We start from the raw sequence: 27812 nt of genomic DNA on the forward strand, positions 1-27812 counted from the left end.
CTGGCGGCTTGCTATCTCACTTTTCTTCTCTCTCTCTCTGTCCCTCTCTGGTCACATTAAAATAAATAAATGAACGAATGAATAATAAAAATGAATAATTCTTTAAGGAAAAAAAAAAAGTCAGGGGGCTGAATGGCCCAGCAACCAGTGCTTTAGGTAAATTCTTTCAATTGAGGTTATTTCAAGAAATGGCACAAAATGATCAAAAGAGTGTTGGCAAACATCCACATAAATATTTAAATTTCATCTGGATACCTTTTCTTCATTTGCTGCCATCAAAGACTCCACAGCTTTTTTCATCTTTTGTACTTCAATATCTGAAAACACAGAACATCACAGTGTAGTTAATATACGTGACGGCGATGAGAAGCTACTTACTGTTCAGATTGAAATGCTTTACAGTACAAATGTTAATAATTTATTTTATTTATCTATGTTTTTAAAGGGCAAATCTAACACCCATATTCTCTTTTCAGAAAACCCTGAAAGATAAATACCTTCTACCTCATCTGAACAGCTGTCATTCCAGAAAGAAAATAAGAGTATGGACAAGTCAACGATCCACTCTCAGAACAATAACGAGAGCTTCAGGAGAATACCAAAGATGAAGTATGAGTGCTACCACAACTGGAAGCATGGAGTTTTCAAAAAAGAAACCTATAAAGCAGTGGGTCAAAGCAATGAATAGTATATACAATGGCAAAAGCAGAGAAAATGATACTTGGTTATAACCAAGACAGAGATGCAAATGGTAAGAGCCTGATGAAGTGTGATGTTTACATGTGAAATCATGCTAAGAAGCTGGCTGTAGGTTCCACATGGAAGGTAAGAACTTTGCTTCATCTATAAACTTCATTTCCAGTACTATTTTTAAACAGATTCTAAGACATAAAGGCCAAAGTAAGCTGTATGTGATTTCCCTTAAAATGTGATATTCAGATATAAAAGAATGTTACTTCAATAATAAGAAAATCAGGGGATGGGGCTAGCAGGTGGTGTGGTGGTTAAGAGCACTGGACTCCCCACATGGCTGACTACAGTTCGAGTTCCAGACCTGGCGGCTTGCTATCTCACTTTTCTTCTCTCTCTCTCTGTCCCTCTCTGGTCACATTAAAATAAATAAATGAACGAATGAATAATAAAAATGAATAATTCTTTAAGGAAAAAAAAAAAGTCAGGGGGCTGAATGGCCCAGCAATAAAACACAATACCCTGTGAGGCTGACCCACGAGAAGGTTCAGGGGTTGTGTCTGGACACATCCCTGCGTACACTCAGTACGCGTGTGCCTGGGTTCCCGGGCTGACTAAGGCTGAGCACGGACTACAATGTAAAAGACCCTGTTAGGGGTGCTATCTCTTGCTATCTCTCTCTCTCTCTCTTTCTCACTCATTGAAAAAGAAATAAACTTAAAGAACAATTCCAAAAAGTTTAAGGATAAAAAGTCAGCCAAAGTGAAACCACAAACTGAATACTGGAACACAAAAATACTGAAAAGCAGCTAAAGTTACTTGCTTCTGAGAAAAGAAAATAATGCTACTTAATTTTAAAATATAGTTGTGCAACATTCAGTGCTGACATAACATTTTTTATTAAGCTATATCTTATAGGGGTGGTCTTTCTCTCACTTCCCCCCACCAAAGGCAAATTTTTTCAACTTCGTAATTCAAAGTCTAGGGGAAAGGGTCCATTAAGGATTTATCTTTCTGTTGCATTAAATAAGGTAATAAAGGATTAGAACCAGCAGTCGACATAATGGCTAGGTCGCTGGACTCCCATGTAGTCAACCGGGATTTGAGGCCCGGACCCAGTGGCTTAAACTCATGCTGGGTGTGTGTGCATATGTGCCCAAGATCCCAATAGGAGAATGGTGGAGAAGGGATTGCAGTGTGGCCATCTCTCCTGGGGGGTGATTTCTTGCTTTCTGTCTTTCTGTCTCTCTCTGTCTTTCTGGCAAGCTCACACACTGTATAGCAAAAATCTCTTTAAAAATAAAAAAAAGATAATAAAGGATTTCTCTTTCTGTTGCTCCATTACGGAGCCTGGGTACACTCTCGTTTGTAACACCAAGCGGACACATTCACAGAAGCCTGCAATGCAGAGCTCAGTGAAAGTGAGCTTCAGAACACTGGAAAGCAAAAGCAAACTTCGAAATGATGCTTCAACCGTGATGAACCTTAAAAACAGTAGGTTTGTAGAAATACCAATGTTATTTCCTCCTCTGACTCTCTATCATCTAGACCACAGAAGAAACGTTTTTTGTCACCACCCTTTTGGCCTTTCTGTTGTATTCCATCGAGCAAAGGGGCTAAATCAGACAAAATTTGCAAAATGATCTTTTACCCCTTGTTTTTATTGTCTCTCTGTTTATCCTCTATTCTGTGCACGCTGAAGAAATGGAGGGCTTATCGATGAAGCAACTTTATGTCTTTGGTAAGAGAAATGTTTTAAAACACATGCAAAGAACAGTTCAAGTAGTATTTTTGGTGAATGTAGAGGCTGATGGAAATACACCAAAAACCTTACTTTTTTCTTTGAGCTTCTTTTTAAAATTTTCATCTGTGCAGGAAAACCCATTGAGTCAGAAGTTAGCAAACATTACAACAATAAATAAATAAATAAATAAATAAATAAATAAATATCTCTAAAGCAGTGCTATTTGGTCTCTTTTTGTCCAAAATAAATGGACTCTAACTTCAAGAAAACTGAATAGTAAGCACTATTTTGGAATTTTAAGACTGCTAGTCTAACAGCTAATGCTCTGTGTGAGGACAGAGAAGGTACCACGATTAATCAGAAGACCTAAATTCACATTACTACCTCTGTGACTTTATCCTCCCGAAACTTGATTTTCTTGTATTAAAACAAGCCTCATAAGTACAGGCACTTTTCATACTATTTGTGATTAAAAACAAATGGTGCTTTGGTCATATTTACATTTCTGTCACAGTTTCATACATGGTCCACCTTATCGTGACCACAGGGGTTCCTCCACATCTGCAGGAGTATGTTCCTAAACTCCCATGGATGCTGAAACTGCACATGGTACCAAACCCTGTATATGCTGAATTATTTTCTCTATACATTGGGACGAAAAATATAGGAAAAATGCATCATGACTTTCCTGATGGCTCAATACATACCTACGATAAAATTTAAATTATAAGTTAAAATTTATAATTAAGAGATTAATGGTAACTTCATAGAAAAGAACAATTATAACAACATATCATGTGACGTGCATGCCTTGCAAAATATCTTACTGTACTATATTGTCTGTTTTTGAACTGCATTGGGCTGTGGCAACTGAAAACCTGGGCAAGCAAAACCGCAAAAAAGGGACGGGCAGATATGACATGCTCGTTCTGTTGCACCCATTCAAGGTTAACAGCACTGGAATGGTCTAGCTCTTGCTCCTCCTTTTCTGCGAGATGGGTTCACTGATGATTAGCTAATGGATGTCCTAATAGCAGACTGCCATGAAGTTTCTAAATACTGGCTCTCAATCACTGATTTACCTCGTACTGTTCTGATAACAAGCAGTTCCAGTCCTTGGATATAATATATTCTCTAGCCCATAAGTCTTATGATTCCATTTTATTCTTAAAACCCTACAAACAGGGGGTCAGCAGGTGGCATGGTGATTAAGGAGCTGGACACTTCCACATGGTCAACTGCGGTTAAAGTCCTGGACCTGGTGACTTGTTCTCTCACTTTCCCCCTTTCTTTCTCTGTGTGTCCCTCTCTGGTCAAATTAAGAAAAATGAATGAATAAAATTAAATAAAATAATTCTTTTAAAAAGCCAAAAAAAAAAAAAATCTACAAATGAGCTAGCTGGTGGTATAATAGTTAAAGACAACTGGATTCCACATGGCTGACCATGTGGTCCAAGTCCCGGACCCAGTGACTTAAAAATCACACTGGGCACATGTGCCTGTGTGCCCCAAATCCTGAGAGAACAGAGAAGGAACTGTGGCATGGGGGTACTTTCTCTGTCTCTATCTCTCTCTCTGTTTTTCTTTCTGGTGAGTGCATGCACCTAATAGCAAATTTAAAAACCAAAACAAAACCTCACTAAGAAAAAAAACACCCTTCCCCACAAAACCTTACAAGCAGGATTTGTTTCCAAATGTACATCAATACACAATTGCTTGTCAAAGGCAGAAAAATCCATTTCCCTGAAGCTTGCTGAGTTTTCTGTTAAATAGAGAATTATAATACCTACAAATAAATAAATTCATGGTGTTCTGGAGTTAAGAAAGATTTTACAGGTAATCTAATTCAAACCCCTCATTTTACAGTACAGACAATAACATTACTGGTTTTCACATAATAAACAAAAAAATGTACCAAATGTACTAACTAGAATCTGTTGTTTCTTTTTCTTTTTTTTTTTTTTTTCTCTCTCATTTTCAATTTGCCAGAGGGCACATGTGCTAGCCAGAAACAGATAGAGACCGGGAAGGTGAGAAAGCATCCCTTACGTGGCATGGTCATACAGCAATCCCTCCTCCTCCATGTCTCCCTCACTTTGGGGGGATCTGGGGCACACTTGCACAGTGACTTGGTGTTATTTCTCAGGCTGCAGGGTACGAGACTCAAATGTGTGGTTGGCCATGTGGGATCCAAGCACTAACCACCATGCCACTACCTGGCCCTGTTGTGTTTCTAATGAGTCAGTGGTGCTTGGGTATCTTAGAGTGTCACAGTCATCATTTGTAACCACAAAGAAAGGTTAAATTTGACTTGGCATTGTTGGGTGTTACACAAGTATTTCAAAATACAATTTCTAAAGACACACATCTTATGCAAGTTATTTTCTACCACGTCTAAAATACACATTAGAGATTAGTCTACATAATACTCAGAACAAACTCCTTAGTTATGAAAAAACAGATGATCATGCATTTTTCCAAAAACAGAGTTAGCCTACTTTTGCTTTCTACTAAAAGGTTGAGGGCTCAACCCTGTCAGAAATTGTCATGACTTTTCCAAAGACAGAGCCATTCCTCTCTTCTCTCAGGAAGGAAAGGTTTCTAAACCCTTACTTTATCTTGTCTCAAATTCGGTGCTGAGGGAAACAAAACTTAGGATGTAGTAACGATTCCTTTTAATTCTTTTTACATCCATCTGAACAATTAAAATTTCAGAAAGAGAAGTTACAATTTGGTAATCTAAAATGAACATTCAGTAAGGTACAGAATTGCTCTTTTCTAGTTGCTGAAGAGGAAGTTAACATTCCCAATCACAGTAAAGGATCTTAGAGAGTCCTTTTGGGTCCTGAGCCTATTTATATGATTTCTGCTAACTTTATTTGCTGCTAAAATTACACATTGACTCAGTTGCTCCCCTAGGTTTTAGGGGATTTTAACAATGTAAGACAACAAACATTACATATATAGTCTTACCTCTATCAAGAATCTCAATCCCTTCTCCTTTCATCTTGCCAACCAGTTTTTCTTGCAGTCTTTTTACTTCAGCTTCTTTCTCTTCCAGTTGTTCTTTTAAAGATGCTAGTTCATCCTACAAATCAAACATTCATTTTAAAATAGTACATTATGACTGAAAGAATGTTCAGAGGGGATATTAACTCTCCAAATCAATAATTATATCAAGCAAAAGACACAAAAATCTACAAGAATTTAGACACAAACAGTGGAAATGAGATGATGGCAATGATAAGCAGGAAGCAAAGCTATTAATACAGGAGGGAGGGTCTTCAAAAAGTTCATGGAAAAGTATAATGAAAAAACACACGGATTTCAAATTTTTTGTACCAGAATAAATGTGTATTTTAATTCCATTTTCCCACAAATCTTTTGAAGTCTCATTATAAATCTAATTTATAATAATTACTGTATAATTGTTGTAAGTTTTTTGTGTATGTGTGTGTGAGAATTTAAAAGACATATTTTAAAGAATAATTAGGGCTAGAAAAGTCTTAAGGGTCAACTTTTATGTTACATTGCAAAACTCTGACCAAGATAGCTGGAGAAGATCATCAGACTATGCAGGTAATATAATAAAAAGCAAGCTACGATGCAAATGGGAAAAGATCTGCTGGCCATCTCCTCAGCATTTCGAGACTGTACTCATGCTTCCTGGGCAAGCGTAGAGCTTAGTGGGTCAGGGAGCAAGCTGTGGACATATTTAGCCAAATCATGGGACTAAACCATTCATTGTCATCACTAAGTAAAAGGCCTGAATCTCCTGCAAAGGTGGAAAAAATACACTTAGAAAACAGGGGCCAGCCAGGTGGTGGTTAAGATGCCGGCTAGAAACGCCAACTGCATGGTTCAAGTCCCAGACCGGTGGCTTGACCAACATGCCAGGTGCACCCAAAACCTGGAGAAGAAACAGAGGAGACGGGGTTGCAGCGTGGCCATCCCCTTGGCGGGTGCTTTCCCACTTTCTCTCTGTCTCCCTCCAAGGAGCACACATGCTCTATAGCAAAATTTCAAAACCAAACCAAACCAGACAAAAGGAAAAACACCAGCTATTTTAGGTCCTCTTTTTTTTTTTTTTTAAACTACATAACTATTAAAGACTCCATGTCCACTGTTTTATTTATTTACTGTTTTAACCTTGCGTTTTATTCGGTAATGAATCAGCTAAATTTACATTTTGCTGGTTAAATACAGGAAATAGAGTTATCCAATGCTAATAATTACAGCTTCATATTTGATATTACATTTTATTTTCAGAGTTGCTCAAGATATGCATTTCCTATTTTTATGTTTGCAACCTGTTAAAAGGAGCATCCCCTGGCTAGAGGAGAGAGAGCGTGAGTATGCACATTCCAGTAGGGCGTGGTCATGCTGCAATCCCTTCTCTTCTATTGCTCCACTCTGTCAGGATCTTAGGCACATAAACATAAGCACACATCTGGTGTGTCTTCCAAGCCACCAGGGCCAAGATTCAAACTGCATGGTCGGTCAAGTGAGATCTAGCTGCTTTAATCACTAGGCCATGGGACTGGCCCTCTAAAGGTATTTATTACATGAATAGACACTGCCCTCCTATGAAGCCAGGAAGTTGGTCTTGTAGTTTTGATTTATGGTAGGAGTGAACACCAAGAATAAGATATTTTCCATAGCTATGGAAAAAAAAAAATGTTGCCCTGGCGCTCAGCAGTTGGCGTGGTGGTTAGGGTGCTGGACTCCCACATGGCCAACCGTGATTCGAGTCCCATACCTGGTGGCTTGTTTTCTCACTCTGCCCTCCTTCCTGCCTCTGGTGAGCACCTATGCCCTATAGCAAACTTAAATAATGCTATTACTACTAATTATAAATAAATAAAATTTAAAGAAATGCTGCCTTATTCTCTCTGTGCTGCTTCTAAGCAGTAATTCTGTTCACTGCCATGATACATTAACTGCTATATACTTTTGTCTTTAAGAAAACCCAGAGAGGGGAAAGCAGTTTTTCCTGTTTTGACATGAAACGGAATTCTGTCACAGGTAAATCTTTTTTTTTTTAATGTTTGAAATTTTTTTTTATTTAACTTATTCATTCATTTACTTTAATTTGACCAGAGAAAAACACACACAGAAAGAGAGAGAGGGAAAGTGAGAAAGCAAACTGCCAGGTTCAGGACTTGAACCATAGTTTGCCATATGGGAGTGTCCACTGCCTTAATCACCACACCACCTGCTGGTCTCCATGTCACAGATTAATCTTAACAATTAATGATTGTATCATGCTTGGGTCTCAGACAGCCTAAGAGAGTTAGATTTAGTTTATAAAGTAATACTGTCATTATATCTGTTTATTATTTTTCACTGATTATTTCAAAGATTTCTGAAAACAATACTAGGAACCACAATGTTCCTTCATACAGCTTTAAATGTATTTTGAATAAACAGGCAACACACACAAAATGAATGCACACACCACCAAAAACACCATCACAGCAAGACGACACAATCCAGAAAGCCACAGGCCACGGATCCCATTACCCAACGGCTACTACACCTTCAGTGACTCCCATTTTTGCTCCATCCGCTGCTTTTCATACTGCATCTGACCCACCTTGATTTTCATGCTAGAAAGTTTGGCCATTAAAGACTGGTAGAGAGACAGAGTTGTGAAAGAAAACTATAGATAGAAAAAGACAAGCTAAGTAACCAAGAAAATAGTATCAGTTTATGAAAGAGGTTAGAAATGGCAGGATATGGTCTGTCAGATCAGTTAGCTTTGTTTTTTATTTACAACAGTGTTACATTCAAAGTTCCCAGCTTAGGGAAAAACTTTATTCATATACAAAGTATCTTCTTTATCATATGCTAAATAGGAAACATTTATATTATTGGTCATAGATTAGTAATAGAGCCATTTGTTTAAGGTGAGAAAACTTACTTTGGTTGACTTAAGCTTTTTTTCATACTGAAGTCTTTCACTCTCCATTTCACTGATTTTCAACCTCAAATCATTGATTTCCTGCATTAGCCCCTATTCAAAAAGAAATAAGGAAATACGTTAGGTAAACAGTAATGCCGTTAGGTACCTACACAAAATAGCATCTTGGAAATTACAGGATATCGACAGTTCCTAGAATTAAAGTTATATGAATTAGATCAAATGAACAGAATAGATATGTCTCCTTAAGAATCAAAACATGGGGGCCAGCAGATGGTATGGTGGATAAGGCGCTGGACTCCCACATGGCAGAACATGGTTCGAGTCCTGGACTTGGTGGCTTTCTTTCTCACTTTCCTTCATTCCCTGGTAAGTGCATATGCCCTATTGCAAAACTGAATAATAAAAAATAAATAGTCTTGAAAAGTCAAAACATTTTCCCATTTAAAAGTGGTTTAGGGGCCCTCAGGTGGCATAGTGGTTAAGATGCTGGACTACCACAGTTCAAGTCCTGGATCTGTTGGTTTGAAACTCACACTGGGTATGTGTGTTCTCACCTAATATCCTAAGAGGAGAATGAAGGAGAAATAGACTGAGGTGTGGCCATCCCCCTGGTGTGTGTGTGTGTGTGTGTGTGTGTGTGTGTGTGTGTGTGATTTCTTGGCTTCTGTCTATCCCTCTGGTGAGCACATGTGCCTTACAGCATGTAGATTTATAAATTTATAGCCCTATAAATCTCTCTCAACAATAAAACAGTACTTTAGGGCCAGCTACGTGACCTTGTGGTTAAGTCGGCTGAATCCCACATGGCTGACCCTGTGGTTTGAGTCCTGGACTGGGAAGCTTGAGGAACGCCAGGTGCATGTGCACGCATGCCCCATATCCTGAAAGGAGGGAGAGATGGAGGAGAAGAGATTGTAGCATGACGATTCCCCATTGGGAGTGCTTTCTCTTCTTGCTCTCTTTGTCTCTCTCTGGTGAGTACATACACCCTGTAGCACAAACACACACATAGCTTTAAAGATGCAATGCCTCTGCTCTAAAGTGCAGGGCTTATGAGAATAAAAGAAACGTAGCTTAGGGGCCAGCAGGTGTGTGGTGACTGATGAGCTGGACTCCCATATGGCCAACTGCAGTTTGAGTCCTGGACCCGGTAGCTTGAAAATCACACTGGGCCTGTGTGCATACCTGCCCAAAAAATCCTGAAAAGAGACTGGAGGAGAAGGGATTGGGATGGGGGAGTGATTTCTCACTTTCTCTCTCTCTGTTTCCATCTAGTGAGTACACATGCCCTATGGCCAAAAACAAAAAAAAAAGCTTAAATTATGACTATTATTTGTTTGATATTTTTAGACTAAAAACAATTATAGAACTCTACCTTTCAAAAAATAAAAAACTTTAGTAAAGTCATTTACCTTTAGGGTCCTTCCTGTGATCTATAGTATTTATTAAGATATTTTGCATAGAAAAATACACCCCGACTTTCCCAACAACCTAGTAATTCCTTCTTTTGTCTACAAAAATACAGATCATTCACCAACTCAACATGAGAGAATAGAATGAAATGAAAACCCTTTACGTCAAAAACTCTCAACTTAAAGATGATAGCCCTATAGTTCATAACTTTTATTTGGAACATTAAAAAAAGCAATCCTAATGCTTTCAAAATACAATACAATTCGACACTATTTCTGTTGCCACTTTTAATAATATTGATGTTATTATATAACTTCTCTGCACATTCTGAGAAGCAGTGGTCCAGAGCCCAGAGACTTGGAAAAGGAAATTGGGGATACAAGCACCTCCAAAAGAGAAGCTCAAACAGTCTACTAAGGAGACAGTTGTTTCTTACTATAAGCCATGAAGACCCCCCTAATAAATAGTAAGTGTTTTTGCACTCCTTTTTTTATAAAACACTCCTCTTTTTATTTCTGGGCCATGAATTCATAGACTATAGAACAGAATTATACCAGAAAGACAAAAGAAACACATAGAATAATGTTATAAGAAATAAAGCTTTGTTAAATAGGGGTTACTCTAACCTTCCAAGGGTAATGCTCTAAGGTCATGAAGGCTGGGAAAAGGGGTACTATAGTGAATATATTTCCTAGTAAACTCATAGGCTTTTATTATTTTTTAAAGAAGTATTTAATTTTATTCATTCATTCATTTATTTTTAATTTGACCAGGGAGAGATGGAGAGAAAGTGAGAAAGCAAACTACCAGGTCTGGGACTTAAACCACATTTGGCTATGTGAGAGTCTAGCACCTTAACCACCATGCCACCTGCCATCCCCCTCACAGGCTTTGAAACTGGTCTCTTAATATAGTCAACTGCTGCATACATTTACCTTCAAGAAAGTCCTGAAGGGGGGCCAGTAGGTGGTGTGGAGGTTAAGGTCTCTGGATCCCACATGGTCAACTATGTGGTTCAAGTCCCAGACCCAGCGGCCTGAAAATCATACTGAGCATGTGTGTGCATGCCCAAAATCCCAAAATAAAGGACTGCAGTGTGGACATCCCCGCCAGGGGGTAATTTTTTTCACTTCCCAACCCCCTGTCTCTCTCTAGTAGTGCGTACACCCCATAGAAAAATAAAAGTAAAAATTAAAAAAAAATTAAATAATAAAGTGTGTAAAGTAAAAAGCAGTCTTCTGGCTGATATGAAACAGATTCTTTCTTAGGTAAACTTTTACTTATTTTGCCATCTTGGTCTCAAATAGTAGATGAGAGTTAAGATATAATTTATAAATTAATACTTTCATTTATCTGTTTAGTATTTTTCACTCATGTTTCTAAAAACAATGTTAGGAATTAAATCACTCGGATTATCAGTTTTAAATGATATTACTGACAACTATAATACTTACAGTATTTCGATAAGAGGAAATCTATTTTCTCCTTCTGTGAATGAGATCTATTAATCAAACTGTTTGATGTCATTCAATGTTTCTGTGATTCCTTATCAACAAGTTCAGAACTCAAGTTCTAAGAAAAAAAATCAGTTTCTCCCACTTATTTAAATGAATTCCCCTTATACAATATGGGTCTTTAGTGATCTTCCTTCATTAATCTGGTATATTTTAAATTATATATTTTCCCACTCTCTAATTATTAAGAAAAAGCTTTGGATTCCTATCTGGTATTGTTGTATTTTACAACTCCCTTTAGAAAGAACAGCAATTTGTAAGAAAGAAGAAACAATGGAAGAAAATGGAATTATAAATCAGGATAGTTTTTCTTTTAAAAAAAAAAAAGACCTACACAATATCTTTTGTGGAAATGCTTAATTATGATCTAAATTTCCAACCTGAAAAAAGTCAAATTGTCGAAGGTAACTCTAGCCGAAAGATCTGGAAATACCTTCTTAATATGAAACTTTAAAAAACAGGATACAAGTCAATCAATTTCTTATCATAAATTCAGTCCTCTTAAAAAAGAAAATCTAGGTTACCTCTTTTCCCTTTCAGACAAATTATCAGAACCCCTTCTGAACTCATTTTCTGACATTTGTGCTCCTACCAGTAGGGGGCACTGTTGAGCAATGCTAACAACCTCCCATCAACAATTCTTGAGACAACTAAGTCCTGAATCTGCCAAGGCTTAAAGACTTTCTTCCTTTTTTTTTTTTTTTTCTGTTGAAAATCTTTTGAAAATACCAATACTTCTTCCCCAATGCAATATTTTCTTAGAAGTCAATATCCAAATAGTCTAAAATTCTAATATAAAGTTTAAAGATTTTTGATTCGTGGAATAGACAGAAAAAACTTGTTTTTATTAAGGGCATAACAATAGGGACATGAGCTTTAATTTTCTCAATTCGATTTTAATCTTAAAAGCTATATTTTTAAAGAATTTTATTTAATTTTATTTATCCTTATTATTTAAAAAATTTTGAACACAAAGAGACAGAGAGAAAGGGAAATAAAGAAAGCAAGCCACCAAGTCCAGTACTCGACCATGTGTGAGTCCAGGGCCTTCACCACCACACCACCTGCTGGCCCCTTTAGATGATTTTAGTTATTTTCAAATATTAGATAGCAAAGTTTATCAGACATTCTAGAATCTCCAGGTATATGCATACTGTATTTTACCAGCAGTGTTAAATACTTACTAGAAAAGGGATTATGATTAGGGATTATGTTTACTGGAAGTTTGATGACAAGATCCCTTGGCATATGATTGGGAATGTAGGAGTAAAGTAAGGAAGCAGTGGGAAAAGAAGTTTGATAGAAAATGCAGACAAATTCAAGGGATATGTACATAGGTCTGAGGTCTTACAAAGCAAGCAACAAATAAACGAATAAAACATGAATGCATTTCAGTACCAATGTTTGGTTACCATATCATACCCAAATTAAACTATGGGTTAAAACCTCCCTTAAACTTTGTGCGTGTACTACAGAAGGCCACCTCTATCTCATGTGCTCTAACTTCTTTCCCTGCAGCAGACACAGCCTCGCCGCCATGCTGTCCACTCTTACTTTACAGAACTATGAGGTCAGAGAATGACAGAAAGGAAGATGTCTGAACAGATTTCAAAATATATATATTTATTTTTAATCTTATTTTTTATTCTTATTTATTTTTTAAATTTGACCAAAGAGATAGAGTGAGAGAAGGGAAAAGTGAGAAAGTAAGCTGCCAGGTCCAGGACTCAAACCACAGTCAGCCATGTGGGAGTCCAACACCTCAACCACCATGCCACCTGCCAAGCCTCCAGAACAGATTTTTAAAGAAAACACAAAAGCAAGAATTTTAAAGAAATTGGGAAACTTTCTAAGTCCTGTTCTAAGAGCCCAAATTTTCATCAAATGAGAAACATGCTGAGACAGGTGACTGACCAAGATGGCAACATGAGGGCCAGCAGGTGGCATGGAGATTAAGGCAGCGGGATCCCACAAGGCCAACTCTCACAGTTTGAGTCCTGGACCTGGTGGCTGGAAAATCACAAGTGCCTGTAAATGTGCCCAAAATCGTGAGAGGAGATTGGAGATGGGATTGCGGCGGGGCCATCCCCTTGGGGGGTAACTTCTCATTGCCAATTACCCCCTCCGGTGAGCACAAGTGCCCTATAGCAAAAAAAAAAAAAAAAAAAAGAAAAGAAAAGAAAGGAAGAAAATATGTTATGAACCAACTTAGAGATTTCCTTTTCATACTAAAGAAGCAGAATACATAGTCAGATTCAGACTCTCCATTATACTTGGGTGTTTGATAGAAGGTTTAGTTTTGAAAATGGCACAGGGGTTAAACGTTATCTCCTAATCTATAAAAGACTTTTACATAGTGGATGATACATGTAATGTACCTGGTATCATAACATAGTGAACACAATACAAATGTTTTAAAGGAAGACAGAGGAGAGAAATAAATTCCTCTCCACTCTCTTTCTTGATCCTGACTTTCTGACCTGTATGACACCTCTCCATATTCCAACTGAGAAGACAAAACAGAAAAGGGGAGATGGTCCTTGGAGAGAAGGAATTTCTGCAGTTCTTCATATTTCATTTCAAATGAACGGATTTCAAATAGGCATGTTCTCTCCCGTAAAACAAACAAACAAAAGACCTCTAGAAGATCTAGATTAATAATGAAAAAGGGAGAATCAAACAAGAGGCTTTTTTAGCCACCTAAATGGGTACTTTTTTTGGAGAAAAGGGGAGATGGTCCTTGGAGAGAAGGAATTTCTGCAGTTCTTCATATTTCATTTCAAATGAACGGATTTCAAATAGGCATGTTCTCTCCCGTAAAACAAACAAACAAAAGACCTCTAGAAGATCTAGATTAATAATGAAAAAGGGAGAATCAAACAAGAGGCTTTTTTAGCCACCTAAATGGGTACTTTTTTTGGGGATGTGTGCATGTTCTCTCCCGTAAAACAAACAAACAAAAAACCTCTAAAAGATCTAGATTAATAATGAAATAGGGAGAATCAAAGAAAGGGCTTTTTTAGCCACCTAAATAGGTACTTTTTTGGGGGGTGTGTGAGCTCGCCAGAGAGACAGAGAGACAGAAAGTGAGAAATCACCCCTCATGGGGGATGACCATACCACAATCCCTTCCCCTCTATTCTCCTCTCGGGATCTTGGGCCTGCACGCACATGCGCCCGGCGTGAGTTTAAGCCACCAGGTCTGGGACTCGAACCGCGGTTGACTACATGGGAGTTCAGTGACATAGCCATTACGTAACTGCTGGTCCCTTAAATGGGTACTTCGATTTGTAAAATCTACCTTGAATTTGTGAGCCTTATTTAACTAGAATGATTTACTTATGAAATAGACCAAAAAGTAAGAAGGCTAAAAAGCTCTGTAATTTTATAATTATGTAATGTATGTATGCCCTCTATACATCTTTTTAAAAATAATAATTTAATTTAAATTTATTATTATTAATTTGCTATAGGGCATGTGAGCTCACGAGACAGAGAGAGAGAGAGAGGAGAGAGAGAGAGAGAAAGTGAGAAAGCAAGCCACCAGGTCTGGGAGTCAAACCATGCTCAGCCATGTGGGAGTCCAGAAGCCTTAACCATCGTGCCACCTGCTAGCCTTTCTATACATGCTATACTTTCTATACATATTTTTTTAAAATCCAATTATATAGTAAATAATCAGTGCCTAAATAGTAACTATTAGTAAAACCATGTATTTAAATTCATTATTTACAAAATTGAGAAAACCAATATTAATGAATGGATGGATAGATATCCAAATATCTCAAAGTCGAAGTAATTTCAAAGGCAAATGAAAGGAATAACATTTCATTTCAAAAGTCCCAAAAGAAAAACTGCCATCAGCACTCAGTGATACAAAGTCAGTGTAATTAAAATTACTCTTAAAAGGAAGCAAAATGAGAGCATACAGTAATTAACTACCTCCCTAGCGCATCTCCACAGAATTCCAACTTTTCCTCAGTGGGGGCAGGGGTCCATGTGCTTGTATGTGCGCGTGTGTGTGCGTGTGTGAGAGAGACAGATAGTGTTACTTACCTCTGTGTCTCGAAACCTATCTTCATAATCCAATCTGTCCTTCTCTACAGCTGTCAATTTTAACTTCAAGTTAGAAATCTCAGCCATCAGATCCAACTTCTGAGTTTCTAAGGATGTCCTGCTCAAAAGTTCCTATTAGGATTTAAGAGATACATCCAAAAGTTGTTTTATTATAAACAGTCACGGATGAACTGGTCTCACTTATAATTGCAAAGCATTAAGTATCCAGTATAGGATGCAGTGAGGGATTACCAGTAAATATATACACTTTAGAAAAATTATTTACTTTGGTTGCCAGAACCAAACACGTGTCTGTTCACCGTGGCGGACACATAAACACACATATAAACCATACACATTTTCTGCCTGATGACCACATTGATGATATGTTCGCTACATGCCACGCACTGTTCTGACATACGGTGGGTAGTTCGATCTTCACAACGATCTCATGAGTTAAGAACGTGTATTATTTCTACCCAGTAGGTGATGAGGCTAAGGAACAGAGAGGTTAAGAACATTCTGAATGTCAGACAGCAAAGAAATATCAGAGCAGGAACTCAAACCGAAACAGTTGTGTTCCAGTGTGTAGTCTACCCACCACAACATACAGTGTCTCATGTATGAGCACCCTACATGTGTGTGCTGCACGTTTGTGCATGTATGAGCTATTCTCAACACCAGAGATCACATACACAGTGCTTATCTTTTTTCCTTAGTCAGAAAATATAGGTTCCTGGTTGAGCTGAGGCCATATGAATACAAAAAGAAGATTTAAATAATCTACACTCCATGGGGCCAGCAGGTGGCATGGTAGTTAGTTTTGGGCTCCCACATGGCTAACTGTGGTGGATCAAAGACCTGATCCATCAGGCCACTTGAAAATCATGCTAGCTGTGCATGCTCATGTGTCCCAAAGCCCAGGAGGAGAATGGAGGAGAAGGGATTATGGCATAGCCATTCCCTCTCAGGGGGTGATTTCTCACTTCCCCTCTCAATGTCTCAGTCTCTCTCCAGCAACTGCATGTGGCCTTAGGCATAAACCTTAAAAACAAAAACAAAACAACCCCAAAAAACCACTGCTGCTCTAGATTTGTGTTTAAAATGTGCCAAAAAAGAAAAAGAAAAAGAAAACATTTATGGGACCAGCAGTTAGCGTAATGGCTATGTCGCTGGACTCCCATGTCGTCGACCACAGTTCAAGTCCCGGACCCGGTGGCTTAAACTCACACCGGGCATGTGTGTGTGCATGCCCAAGATCCCAAGAAGAGAATGGAGGAGAAGGGACTGCGGTGTGACCATCCCCCCTGGGGGGTGATTTCTTGTCTTTTATCTCTCTGTCTCTCTCTGTCTGTCTGGCGAGTGCACGCACCCTATAGCAAAAACCTCTCCAAAAAAAAAGAAAAAAAAAATGTGCCAATCAAAGTAAGTCACAAACTTTCCCGCTGCATCAAAGTGAACACAACATTGAAATGCAGTATCTCAGAGCTGAGCAGGAAAATCCATCTCAGTGCTGGCTCCTGTACACACCTGCTGCAGCATTTCCTCGGTGGCGTTCAACTTCTCTCTGTGCTCTTCAAGACAAAATTCCAAATCTCGAATCTTCTCTCCCTGTGCGTCCACTTGGTCTGTTAACACACTGACCTGTAGTGGAAACAAAATGTTACGATGAGTTAGAAAGAATCTTGGTCCCATAGCATACTTTAAATAAAGCAAAACCTGGAAGGATCAGACTATTCATATGAGGGCACTTCAGAAAATCAGTGGAAAGAATGGGTTTAAAGTACAAGTTTATTTTGGTGCAAAAAGAAAAACAAAAAGAAGATTGAACTCCAAGCCTAGGGTTTTTTTTTTTTCCCCCATAAACTTTTTGAACATCCTCTCATATAACTGCAATAAAAATTTGAGAATTACCAAGGGAACAATAGCCCTTCATATTCCTATATCGCTTTTGGATCTGAAGACTCATATTCAATTCTGGAGAAAATTAATGCTGATTGGGGATGCACGTATAATATTTTCTAGGTTAAGAGAATTTCAACCATATGAGAGAAAACATACACAAATTATTCTTCTTTTGGGGGGAGGAGGAGAGAGCACTAGAAGTTAAGAGAAGAGATGAAGCTAACGTTTGAAATAAATAATAAAGGTCTATTCAATCTGATACCTCAAAAAATATGGAAAAAATTCAGGCAATTCAAATTCCATGAGATCTTTCTGACTCACATGGATCACAGACGTGTTCAAATGTGGGTACAGACAGGGCCAGCTTTATGACCCAGTGGCTAAGGGGCACCTGAGCAGTTCGAATCCCAGCCTTGGCGGCCTGTGATCAGGTACATGTGTGAGTGCTCATATGCTCATGATTCCAAGAGGATGGAGACATGGAGGGGAAGGGGTTATGGCTTAACCATGCCCTACTGAGTCCTTTCTCCTTCTCCCTCTGTCTCTCATTGAGTGTACGTGCCCTCTGGCAGTGGGGGGAGGGGAAGGCCAGGCAGACCTCAACACACTCCAAGGTGCACAAGGAGCTGGAAGTCAATCCTTCATCCTCAGTGCTCACTGAAAATCTGAGCTTTTGCTCAATGACCCCAGGCTGGGAAATATACTTCAATTTGTTTAGCTCAAAATACCAAAGTAAAAATATCTGCCGGGCCCAGCAGATGGTGTAAGTTACATTGCTGGACTCCCTCGCAGTCAACTGAGGTTTAAGTCTAGATGCGGTGGCTTAAAGTTCGCACTGGGCACATGTGTGTGCCCGCCCAAAATCCCAAGAGGAGAATAGAAGAGAAAAGATTGCAATGTGACCATCCCCCCAGGGGGTGACTTCTTGCTTTCTTTCTCTCTGTCTCTATTTATCTTTCCAGTGAATGCATGTGCCTTATGGCAAAAACTTCTTTATAAAGAAGCAGGGCTGGCCCCACAGAGCAGTGGTTAAACACAGAGCAGAAGAAGCCAGATCCCACATAGCTGACCACAGCTGAGTCCCACTCCTGGCACCATGAACACATGTCAGCTGGAATCTTGCATGCCCAGGATCTTGACAGTGGTGAACAGGAGGAAGAAGAATTGCGATATGACCAGGCCACATTAGGAGGTAATGAATGAATACTCTCACACACATGTGCTCTCAGGCCCTCTCGTGGATTTTCACACTGTCAGGTGCTCTCACATGCTGTGGCATTTTACACACACACACACACACACACACACATACATATATACACACATATGCATAAACACACATACATACAAAATTCAAATTTAGCCCACAAGCAGGACCTCATTTACTGTTATATTTTGTTTGATCCATGATAACATTTTAAAAAATCAAAAATTAAATATGAACATTCAGATTCAGAAATGTATATATGTTCAGATTTTATACTAGAGATAACCGTACATCTGAATTTCTGGTATATATTAAACTAAACTTTAAAAAATCAGAACAGATAAGATGACGGGTGGGGTCAGAAAATCAGATCTGATGATGCTATGTCTATACTCAGACTAGTTCTTGAAAAGCCAGGGCTGATCAAGGCTGTTCCCTCTAGTCTAGGGTGGAAAGCCTCATTCTCCACAGGCCTCTCCACTCCCTGTTGGGTACAGATGGCCAACCACACTTACTTCTATTAGCAGTCTGATTGCTGCAGGCATCTCAAGTTGCCATCTTAATTTAAAACAGTCTTGAGAAAAGATCAACATTTAAAAATCACTTGCCAAGACCAGCAGATGACGTAATGGCTGTGTCACTGGACTCCTACATAGCTGACTGTGGTTCAAACCCCAGACCTGGTTGCTTAAATTCACGCTAGGCACGTGCGTGCATGCCCAAGATCCCGAGAGGAGAATAAAGGAGAAGGGATTGCAGCATGGCCATCTCCCCTGGGGGGGTGATTTCTCACTTTCTGTCTCTCTGTCTCTCTCTTTCTGGTGAGCGCATGTGTCCTGTAGCAAAAACCTCTCAAAAAAAAAAAAAAATCACTTGCCTGGGGCAGCCCATGGTGCAGTGGTTAGGATGGCTGGATCCTATATGGCCAACTGCACAGTTCGAGTCCTGGACTCAATGGCTTGAGAAACACAATGGGGGCGTGTGTGCACATATGTACCCAAAATCCCAAAAGAAGGGAGAGGTGGAGGAGAAGGGACTGTGGTGTGACTATTCTCCATGGATGGGGGTGCTTTCTCACTGTCCTCCTCTCTCTCTCTGTCAAATGTACGTACCTTCTAGCAGATTTTTTAAAAAATCACTTGCCTGAAGAACAAGGGATTCTTTATCATTTTCTAAACGTGCCAGTCTTTCTTGATACACATCTCCGTTCCCAGGTAGGTGTCCATTTGCCTAAAAAAAGAAACAATATGGGTGAAGCTGGCCCTCTTTAAGACTGATATATTATGGGTATGAAAATTATATTTTTTACAGAGATTTCTGCTATAGGGAGTGTGTACTTGCCCAAGAGACAGAGAGATAGAAAGCAAGAAATGACCCCCCAGGGGGGATGGCCATGCAGCAATCCCTTCTCCTCCATTCTCCTCTCGGGATCTTGGCATGCATGCACACTTGTCTGGTATGAGTTTTAAGCCGTCAGGTCTGGGACTCAAACTGTGGTCAACTATGTGGGAGTCCAGTGCCGTAACCATGATGCCATCTGCTGGTCCTATGCTTTTAATGTAAGGAGTTAAATTAAATTCAGCACAGCTGTCACTACCATTCATGGAAAATACTAGAATTCATTTTTTTCAAAAGAGATAAGGTAGTCAAATTAGGTATTCGGACATTTTTTTTTAATCAAACTGAATGATTTCTTTTATTTTTGAAGAGGTTTTTGTTATACGGTGCGTGCATTCACCAGACAGAGAGAGACAGAGAGACAGAAAGCGAGAAATCACCCCCCAGGGGGGATGGCCACGCCGCAATCCCTTCTCCTCCATTTTCCTCTTGGGATCTTGGGCACGCACACACACACGCCTGGTCTGGGACTCGAATTGTACAGTTGGTCATGTGGGATCCAGCTGCCTCAACCCCCATGGCACCTAGCTGGCCCTGAAGAATATTTCACTGACAGCAGAAGTACACCCTGGGGTGGTCAAAGCTTTGTGACTGTGGTCAGGTGCAACACCCACGTCCCCTGAATGCTCAGTGTCACTCCTTCTGTGTGTGAACAGCAGTTAGGACCTGTGAAGCCCCTCTGTGCTCCCCTCCCAGCCCCACGCCCTCCGAAGTTCTACATCCAGGACAGTAAGTGTCTGCCTTTAAATGGGAGACAGCACACCACAGGCTTCTTCCTGCCCACTCAGACCTCCGAATCAAAGGACGATCTTCTCTGACTCTTTGAAGCCTTGAGCCTTTGAAGTTTTTTTTTTTTTTTTTTTTTTTCCCTCATCTCTTGAGAGCTTAAACGCTCAGTCCACAATAACTCCCCCTGGTAGCCCTGACTAGTATGCCTTGAAGTCACTAACTTCCTGTGAGCTTGCCTGTCCACATCCCTGGAAGAGCCTGTAAACTAGTATCCTCTTGCAGCCTCTTGAAGTCTGTGGCTCAGTGGTCTGCACATACTGGTGCTCCCTCTCTCCCCTTCTCTTTTAAAACCTGATTTGGGTACATTTGTGCAAGATATAAATACCAAGGGAAGAGTAGGTTGAGAAAGGAAATTCAGACTTTCCCCCAGCTGTCCTACAGCAAGTCATTAAAGAGACAGATGAAAAGGCTCAAAGAGAGCGGAAAACAACGTCATTTTGAAAGGCAGTATACGTGCTATGCCTCTCACGATCTCACTGAAATCATTCATAACCACATAACATACAATCCCAGTAGAATTTCCCGATTCCTCATTCAAAATACCACAGAAAAAAAGCCAACTGGAATCCCAAAAAGTTACATGGGGTCATTCAGAGTTCAACAGAAAAAGCAAATAACACCTTCAGATTTAGAGCTACAAAACAACAACAACAACACAACTGTATTCTTACTGCCCAGGGTACATCTGATGAGGCACCTATCATTTTCCTAGAATTAACTGATACTATTGTTCTTCGTTTGCAATTAATGCAGCTCCCCGTTTCGATTCTGGAAATAACAAAAGTCATGCATTGGGAAGGGGGGGGGGCGGGGAGGGAAAACAAGGCCTTAACAACAAAAAAAGCCTTCAAGATGTTTCATCAAAAAACTTAGGCACACTGGATATAGCCCCAAGAGGCCACAAAATCAGAATCTACTTCAGAAAGTATGCAATGCATATGGAGAGTGAGTAAAACTTTAACTATCAGCTGTTTGATCACAGACCTGCACAAATACCACAGCATAATTCTGTTCGTCATTTACTGAATTAAATGACAAGTATTATGAGAGTCTGATGGAGTAACCTAGACCACTTCCTTCCCTAGAGAATATCACAAAAATGAAATTTACATAACTTGTTGAGAACAATTTTTGGGGAAAAGAGCCAGGACATGTAATCCATGTTGTTGATTTAAGAAAGTTCCCAGACAGGCCATACACAGCTTTAAATTCTTCATTTTGATTATGAACATCAAAAGACATCTGTTTTTGGTTCAGCGAGTGGTGTAGTGGTTGTGGCACTGTACTCTCACATGGCTGACTATAGTTTGAGTCCTGGACCCAGCAGCTTAAAAACCATGCCAGGCAGTGGGCATGTGCGCCCAAAATCCCAGGTGGGGAATGGATTGTGACATCCATTGGCCATCCCCCCAGGAGTGACTTCCCACTTTCCCTCTCACTGTGTCTCCTCCCCCACCCCCCCCAGCCAGTACACATACCCTATGGCAAAACCTTAAAAAAGAAAAAAAAAAAAAAAAAGAAAGAAAAAGGCATCTGTTTTTAAAAACTCACACAAGCAGTGTTTTAGAAACGGATAAATGTCATTAGGTAGAAAGAAATGCTTTCTGTTCAGAGTGGACAAGAAGTAAAACCTACCTCTTTTCTGATAAAAAAATCGGAAGAAATTATATCCAAGATGAATAGTATTTCCTCTCAAGCTACTGCATGTGACAGGAAATGAAATGTTCCAAGACCGTTCTCCAAAATTATCCCCAAATAAAGACAAATACTAAAAACAGCCTCAAAATGAGCATACTATGTTTCTCAGTACTTCACTGATATTTACAAACACTCATAATGCTCAAGGATAGTCTCATATATTTCTTTATTAAAAGACACTATGAGGGGACCAGCAGATGGCATAATGGTTCTATCGCTGGACTCCCACGTAGTTAACTGAGGTTCAAGTCCCAGACCCGCTGGCTTAAAACTCACACCAGGCATGAAATGCATATATGCCCAAGATCCTGAGAGGAGACTGGAAGAGAAGGGACTATGGCATGGCCATCCCCTTTGGGGTATGGGGGGGGTGATTTCTCACTTTCTGTCTCTCTGGCAAGCGCACACATGCTATAGCAAACAAATCTCTCTAAAAAATTAATGAAAAGTCCCTATGGGATGATCACAGAGGAACATTTAAGAGCCATCAACAGAACAGATGCACACCTGAGTTAACTTATTCGAGTAGGTAAAGACTGGTCTACCCACACACGTTCATTTGTATTTTTGCCAATTTTATTACACTTGCCTTAAGATTGGTGGAGGTAAATCCATCTGGTAAATACCTTCATTGTCACTAATCTCCCTCCAGTTCCCATGCTCTGCGGACCAGATCACTGAGAACCTCCCCCTTACATAACACGCTCTCTCACACACTGGTGATTTTTATGTGAACCGGTCACTTACTTTTCCTCATAATGTCTTAGTGCAAAACTCTCCTACATTCCTTTAGATTCTTCCATGACACTTACACAATCCTGAGCACGTAATTAAGAATGTATTTTAGTATCAACTCTTGTAGAGTCATTTTGACTTCCAAAGCACTGAGGACTAGACTGTTACTTTATTCAAAATTCTAGAGATTCCTTTAAAATAATCCTTTCTACATTTAAAAAAAGATCTGCTCTGGGGCATGTAAACTCACTGTAAAGACAGAGATAGAGAGAGAGAGAGAGGCGCAAAGTGGGAAATCACACCCTGGGGAGAAGACTGCATTGCAATCCCATCTCCTCCACTCTTCTCTCAAGATTTTGGGTATACACATATGCATGCCCAGCATGTTTTTCAAGCCACCAGGTCCAGGGCTTGAACTGTGCAATTGAGCAAGTGAAATCTAGCCACCTTAACCACCACCGCACTTGGCTGGCCACCTTTCTATATTATCTCATGGTACAATCCCTTATTGACCATTCAATCAAGTTAAATTGGAATCAGCCTGAGGACTTCAGTAGTACAGGATCCAACCAACAGCGTGAGGAAGGTCAGAGTGGGGGAGCAGCTCCCCTATAACACTGGCACTTTGACCATACTAAGAAATTTACAGCATTCCCTAGGTTTTCCTGGCATGATGGAGGGTAAAGTATCTAAAAAGCCTATTCCTCATACAGTCATAAATGCTACAGGTACCCAGGAATCTCACCTGGGAATACAAACACCTGAACTCACATGGCAGGCGCCACACCTGACATTAGAGCACTGTCTACCTTGCCCTTCACCATCGAAGTAAAAGCTCCTCTTTTATATTAACTTTCCTTTACTTGTCAAGTATTACTAACACCCAATCAAGCATAAAGATGGAGTAAATGTTCTTCTCTTGCCTTTGTGCCTCTATTGAAAAGAAAAAAAATGCCAGAGGGTATATGCACTCCCAGAAAAAGAAAGCACCTCCAATGAGGCATGGTCGTGCTGCAATCTGTTCCCTCCACTTCTGTGCCTCCATTAAAAAAAAAAAAATAAATATTTTCTTATAGAAAATCTCAGGTATATGTAAAATTAGAGAGACTAGTGAGTATGATGAAACCCTAGGAAACCATCACTCAATTTCAATAGCTATTAATTCATAGCAGGAGGGAGTCTTTTTTAAAAATAATTATTTTATTTAACTTTATTTATTTACCCATTTATTTTTAAAATTTTACCAGAGAAGGACAGAGCGAGTAAGAGCAAGAGAAAGTGAGAAAGGAAGTCGCCAGGTCCAGGACTTGAACCATGGTCAGCCATGTGGCCAACAGCTCCAGGACTCGAACCACGGTCAGCCATGTGGGAGTCCAGCGTCCTTAACCACCACACCACCTGTTGGCCCTGCAGGAGAAAGTCTTTTGCTTACTATTTTTAAAGTGTCGAGTTACATTTTCCTTTCATGTTTTCTTGGTTTGCATTAGTCCACAGGCATCTTCCCTCTTTTCCCAACCTTCATCTTTGTGTTCTTTCCTGAACTCTATTGTTCTTCTAAATCCCAAACCAACACACACACACACACACACAGTGGTTTACCACAATTTACTTATTTTACAGTTCAGAAACTCATTTGGAATGCAACATTCCCAAATCAGAATGGTGGGGGTAATGGAGCTAAATTAAAATGGGAAAAGAAAGCTGGTCCCACTCTACTGCCACAAACGTTAAGAAATAGTTGGACTAGTACTGTCACATACACACAAACACACAAGTTCCGCTTATTATTTTTTAACTGACAGAGGGTGTACAAACTTGAGAGACAGAGAGGGGACAGAAAGTATGCCCCCGATGGGGGGGTGGTCACCCAATAATCCCTTCTCCTCACTTCTCCATCCTGTTGAGATCTGGGGGCACACACACACACACACGCCCAGTGTGTTTTACAAACTGCCGAGGCCAGGAATCTACCCTCGGTTGGCCATGTGAAATCCGGCCTCCCTTAACCACCAGGCTATGGGGCAGGCCCTGAATATACTTACTTTAAAAACTAGCTTTAAACAATCAGTCTTGATTTTATAACCCTAAGTTTAAATATTCAGTATCACGAAAGAAAAACGCTCGGCCCAGTTCCCAACTCTCCTTTCACTAAATGTCATCTCTACGTACCAAGAGAAATCCCTACGAGGGTGCTGTGTTCTAAGCAGCACTGTGTCCCTACCACTGCGTGCACACAGTTACTGCACACCTGCTCTCCACCACACCCCATCAGGAGGGGAGCCTGAGATAACCCTGACCCCTTCAGCCATGGCTACAGTAACCATACTGCCTTTGGGTCTGACATCCCAATATGGCATCTCATACCGCCATCAGACTCCAAGAACACAGCTCTAGAGATCAGGCCACTTAGCAGAGTGCCTGGCTGCCCTGTCCTCTCACCAGATCTGAGGAAATGAAAGCATGTGGGCTTTCATTTTCTCAGTGTTTGTTTTCAAGTAACAGAAAGCATCTTTCTCAATAAACAGCCATCTGGAGCAAAAAGTACAGTGCTCTGGAGTGAGCGAGATCACAGCAGGTGGCCAGTCTCTAAGGTCTACTATTCCAGAAGTCTCACTGCATCTGAGATGCTGGCTAGAACAGCAGAGTTACCAAGTGCCTTCCTCTGTCTGAGCAGTTAGGTCCGCCATTACCAAAACAGCTATTGCCAATATAGAGACAGTATCTCATTATATCGTTCAAGCAGACCCAGCCCCTTCGAATTTGTGTAACCATGGCCAAAACAGAGTGAGAGAGAGATTCCCTTAAATCTCCCAACGGATTCTTCTAGACACTTTGCTTGAGTAGGAAAAATGGGTTCTATCCCCTTCTCCTCACTTTCATGCATACCGCCATGTACGCCAACGTTTCTACAGTGAAGAGAGGGGGCCATACTGAACATATGTTATCACAGGTGTGCCCTGAAGCCCCTTGATCTATAGAAGGATAGAGAAAAGAAGGTCCCAGAAGATAAGCCCTCATTCCTGTTCTAATGCAGTAGCATATTCATTCAATCAGCCATCATTCATTTACTGAGCACCATTCATTTGTTGAAAACCAGCTATGTGACAAGATATAAAGACCAAGCAAAATAATCTCTTTTTAATTCATGAAGGATGACAACAGATTGAGAAAAAAGTCCCTATTGTCTGTTCCTATTTTTCTGGTCTTTATGTCACTTATCTTTTTTTTTTTTTTTTTTTAAGTTTCCTTCTTTCTTTTCCTTCTCTCCCCTCCCCTTCTCTCCCCTTCCCATCTCTTTCTTTGATAAGAAAGAGTGAAAAGGACCAGCAGTTGGCGTAATGGCTATGTCACTGGACTCCCGTGTAGTCTACCATGGTTCGAGTCTCCGACCCGGTTGCTTAAACTCATGCTGGGCATGTGTGCATGCCTGCCCAAGATTCCAAGAGAATGGAGAAGAAGGGATTGCAGTGTGGCCATCCCCTGGGGGGTGATTTCTCTCTTTCTGCCTCTCTGTCTCTCTGATGAGTGCATGTGCCCTATAGTAAAAACCTCTCCCCCCCCCCCCAAAAAAAAAGAGAGAGAGAGACAGGTCCTCTCAACAGGGTCTTGCCATACTCCAAATCTCCCTCTAGCCTCCCAGGATCAGGGGCATACCCAGTGTGTTCAAGTCAACCCAGGGTCCAAATGCCAGCCCCACCCCCCATGTCTTCAGTATCACATCGCAGCACCCTACTGCCTGCACCATCACAGCTGAGCCAACCTCTTTGTCCTTAACACACTTTCATGAAGGAACACAGAAATCTCTTTCTATGAATCCTAACAAATAGCAGTAGTCCGGGACTCTACTGAAAGTACACCTTTCACCTATCTGCACTGGACTCTCTCAACTGAGAATTCTGCCAACCTAGTTCATTTATTTTTCTGGACAAATCTGTGGACACTTTTCACAGTTTATCGCAGGCCCAAGGAGAAACTGCTTTAATTTTATCTAGACTGTCTCGTGAGATGCTGCATACCTCAGATAATTGTGACCACATATGGGACACAGCGTTCAGATGTACCTTGTTTGCCAAGGCCTGAACAAACATCCCCTGGAGACACACATGAAAGAGAAGCTGGTCAGAGAGCAGCAGGGGCACCAGGACGGTGGGAGGGGGCTGGGATGGACTGCGTGGCTCGGAGCAGGGTCTCGGGGAGAACAGTCAGCAGTCCTGGACACAACTCATCCTGTGGTTGAACTTTAAATGATGAGTATTTTTATTTTTATAGAAACTCTGAAAAACGCACAACTGGAATAAATCAATCATGTAAATATAGAAATGATACAAGTGTATTGAGATGATTTCACAAGACAGCATCATGTCTCCCATTCACTCCACTTATTTCATGAATTATGGCACCTGCTTTGGAGTTAATACCATTGATGGCTTCGCTTGCTTTGTAGAAAATTGTACTTGCAACCTCCGTTGACTTTGAGATCGCATCATAATTAAAACTGCCGGATAATCAGATACTTTTGGGATTTCATTTCCTCATATCTTATGGATGTGGGTCAAGGTCACAATCCTTGGTTTCTTCTAGTAGAAAAACAATCATAAAAATGTTCTAGGGCAGCTCATCAAGTTGGACTCAAAGTAAACAAAAATGACTTGCTTGCCTCAAATAATCAGACATAGTTCTCTATCTGTCGTCTTAAATCTGGACTTTGATAAAGCACATATGAATGGTAGCATTTTG

General features: G+C 40.2%; 1 protein-coding gene across 6 annotated transcripts in view; it reads right to left on the reverse strand.

Annotated features, from left to right (window-relative positions):
- PPFIBP1 (PPFIB scaffold protein 1) overlaps positions 1 to 27812 on the reverse strand; it is a 239860-nt gene that overhangs the window by 46561 nt on the left and 165487 nt on the right. For 3 of the 6 annotated variants that reach the window (XM_027770944.1, XM_027770945.1, XM_027770943.1), the window contains 7 exons: positions 19599 to 19685; positions 16874 to 16987; positions 15344 to 15475; positions 8358 to 8450; positions 5408 to 5522; positions 2525 to 2557; positions 256 to 317 (listed from right to left, as the gene is read on the reverse strand). In XM_027770944.1, coding sequence (XP_027626745.1) covers positions 256 to 317; positions 2525 to 2557; positions 5408 to 5522; positions 8358 to 8450; positions 15344 to 15475; positions 16874 to 16987; positions 19599 to 19685 — 636 coding nt within the window. Of the gene's footprint in view, positions 1 to 255; positions 318 to 2524; positions 2558 to 5407; positions 5523 to 7973; positions 8067 to 8357; positions 8451 to 15343; positions 15476 to 16873; positions 16988 to 19598; positions 19686 to 27812 lie in introns of all 6 variants that reach the window. The other 3 variants (XM_014587177.2, XM_014587188.2, XM_027770947.1) reach the window with 2 other exon arrangements.

The sequence above is a fragment of the Tupaia chinensis genome, unplaced genomic scaffold (genome assembly GCF_000334495.1).
Source record: "Tupaia chinensis unplaced genomic scaffold, TupChi_1.0 Scaffold000028_1, whole genome shotgun sequence".
NCBI lineage: Eukaryota > Metazoa > Chordata > Mammalia > Scandentia > Tupaiidae > Tupaia > Tupaia belangeri.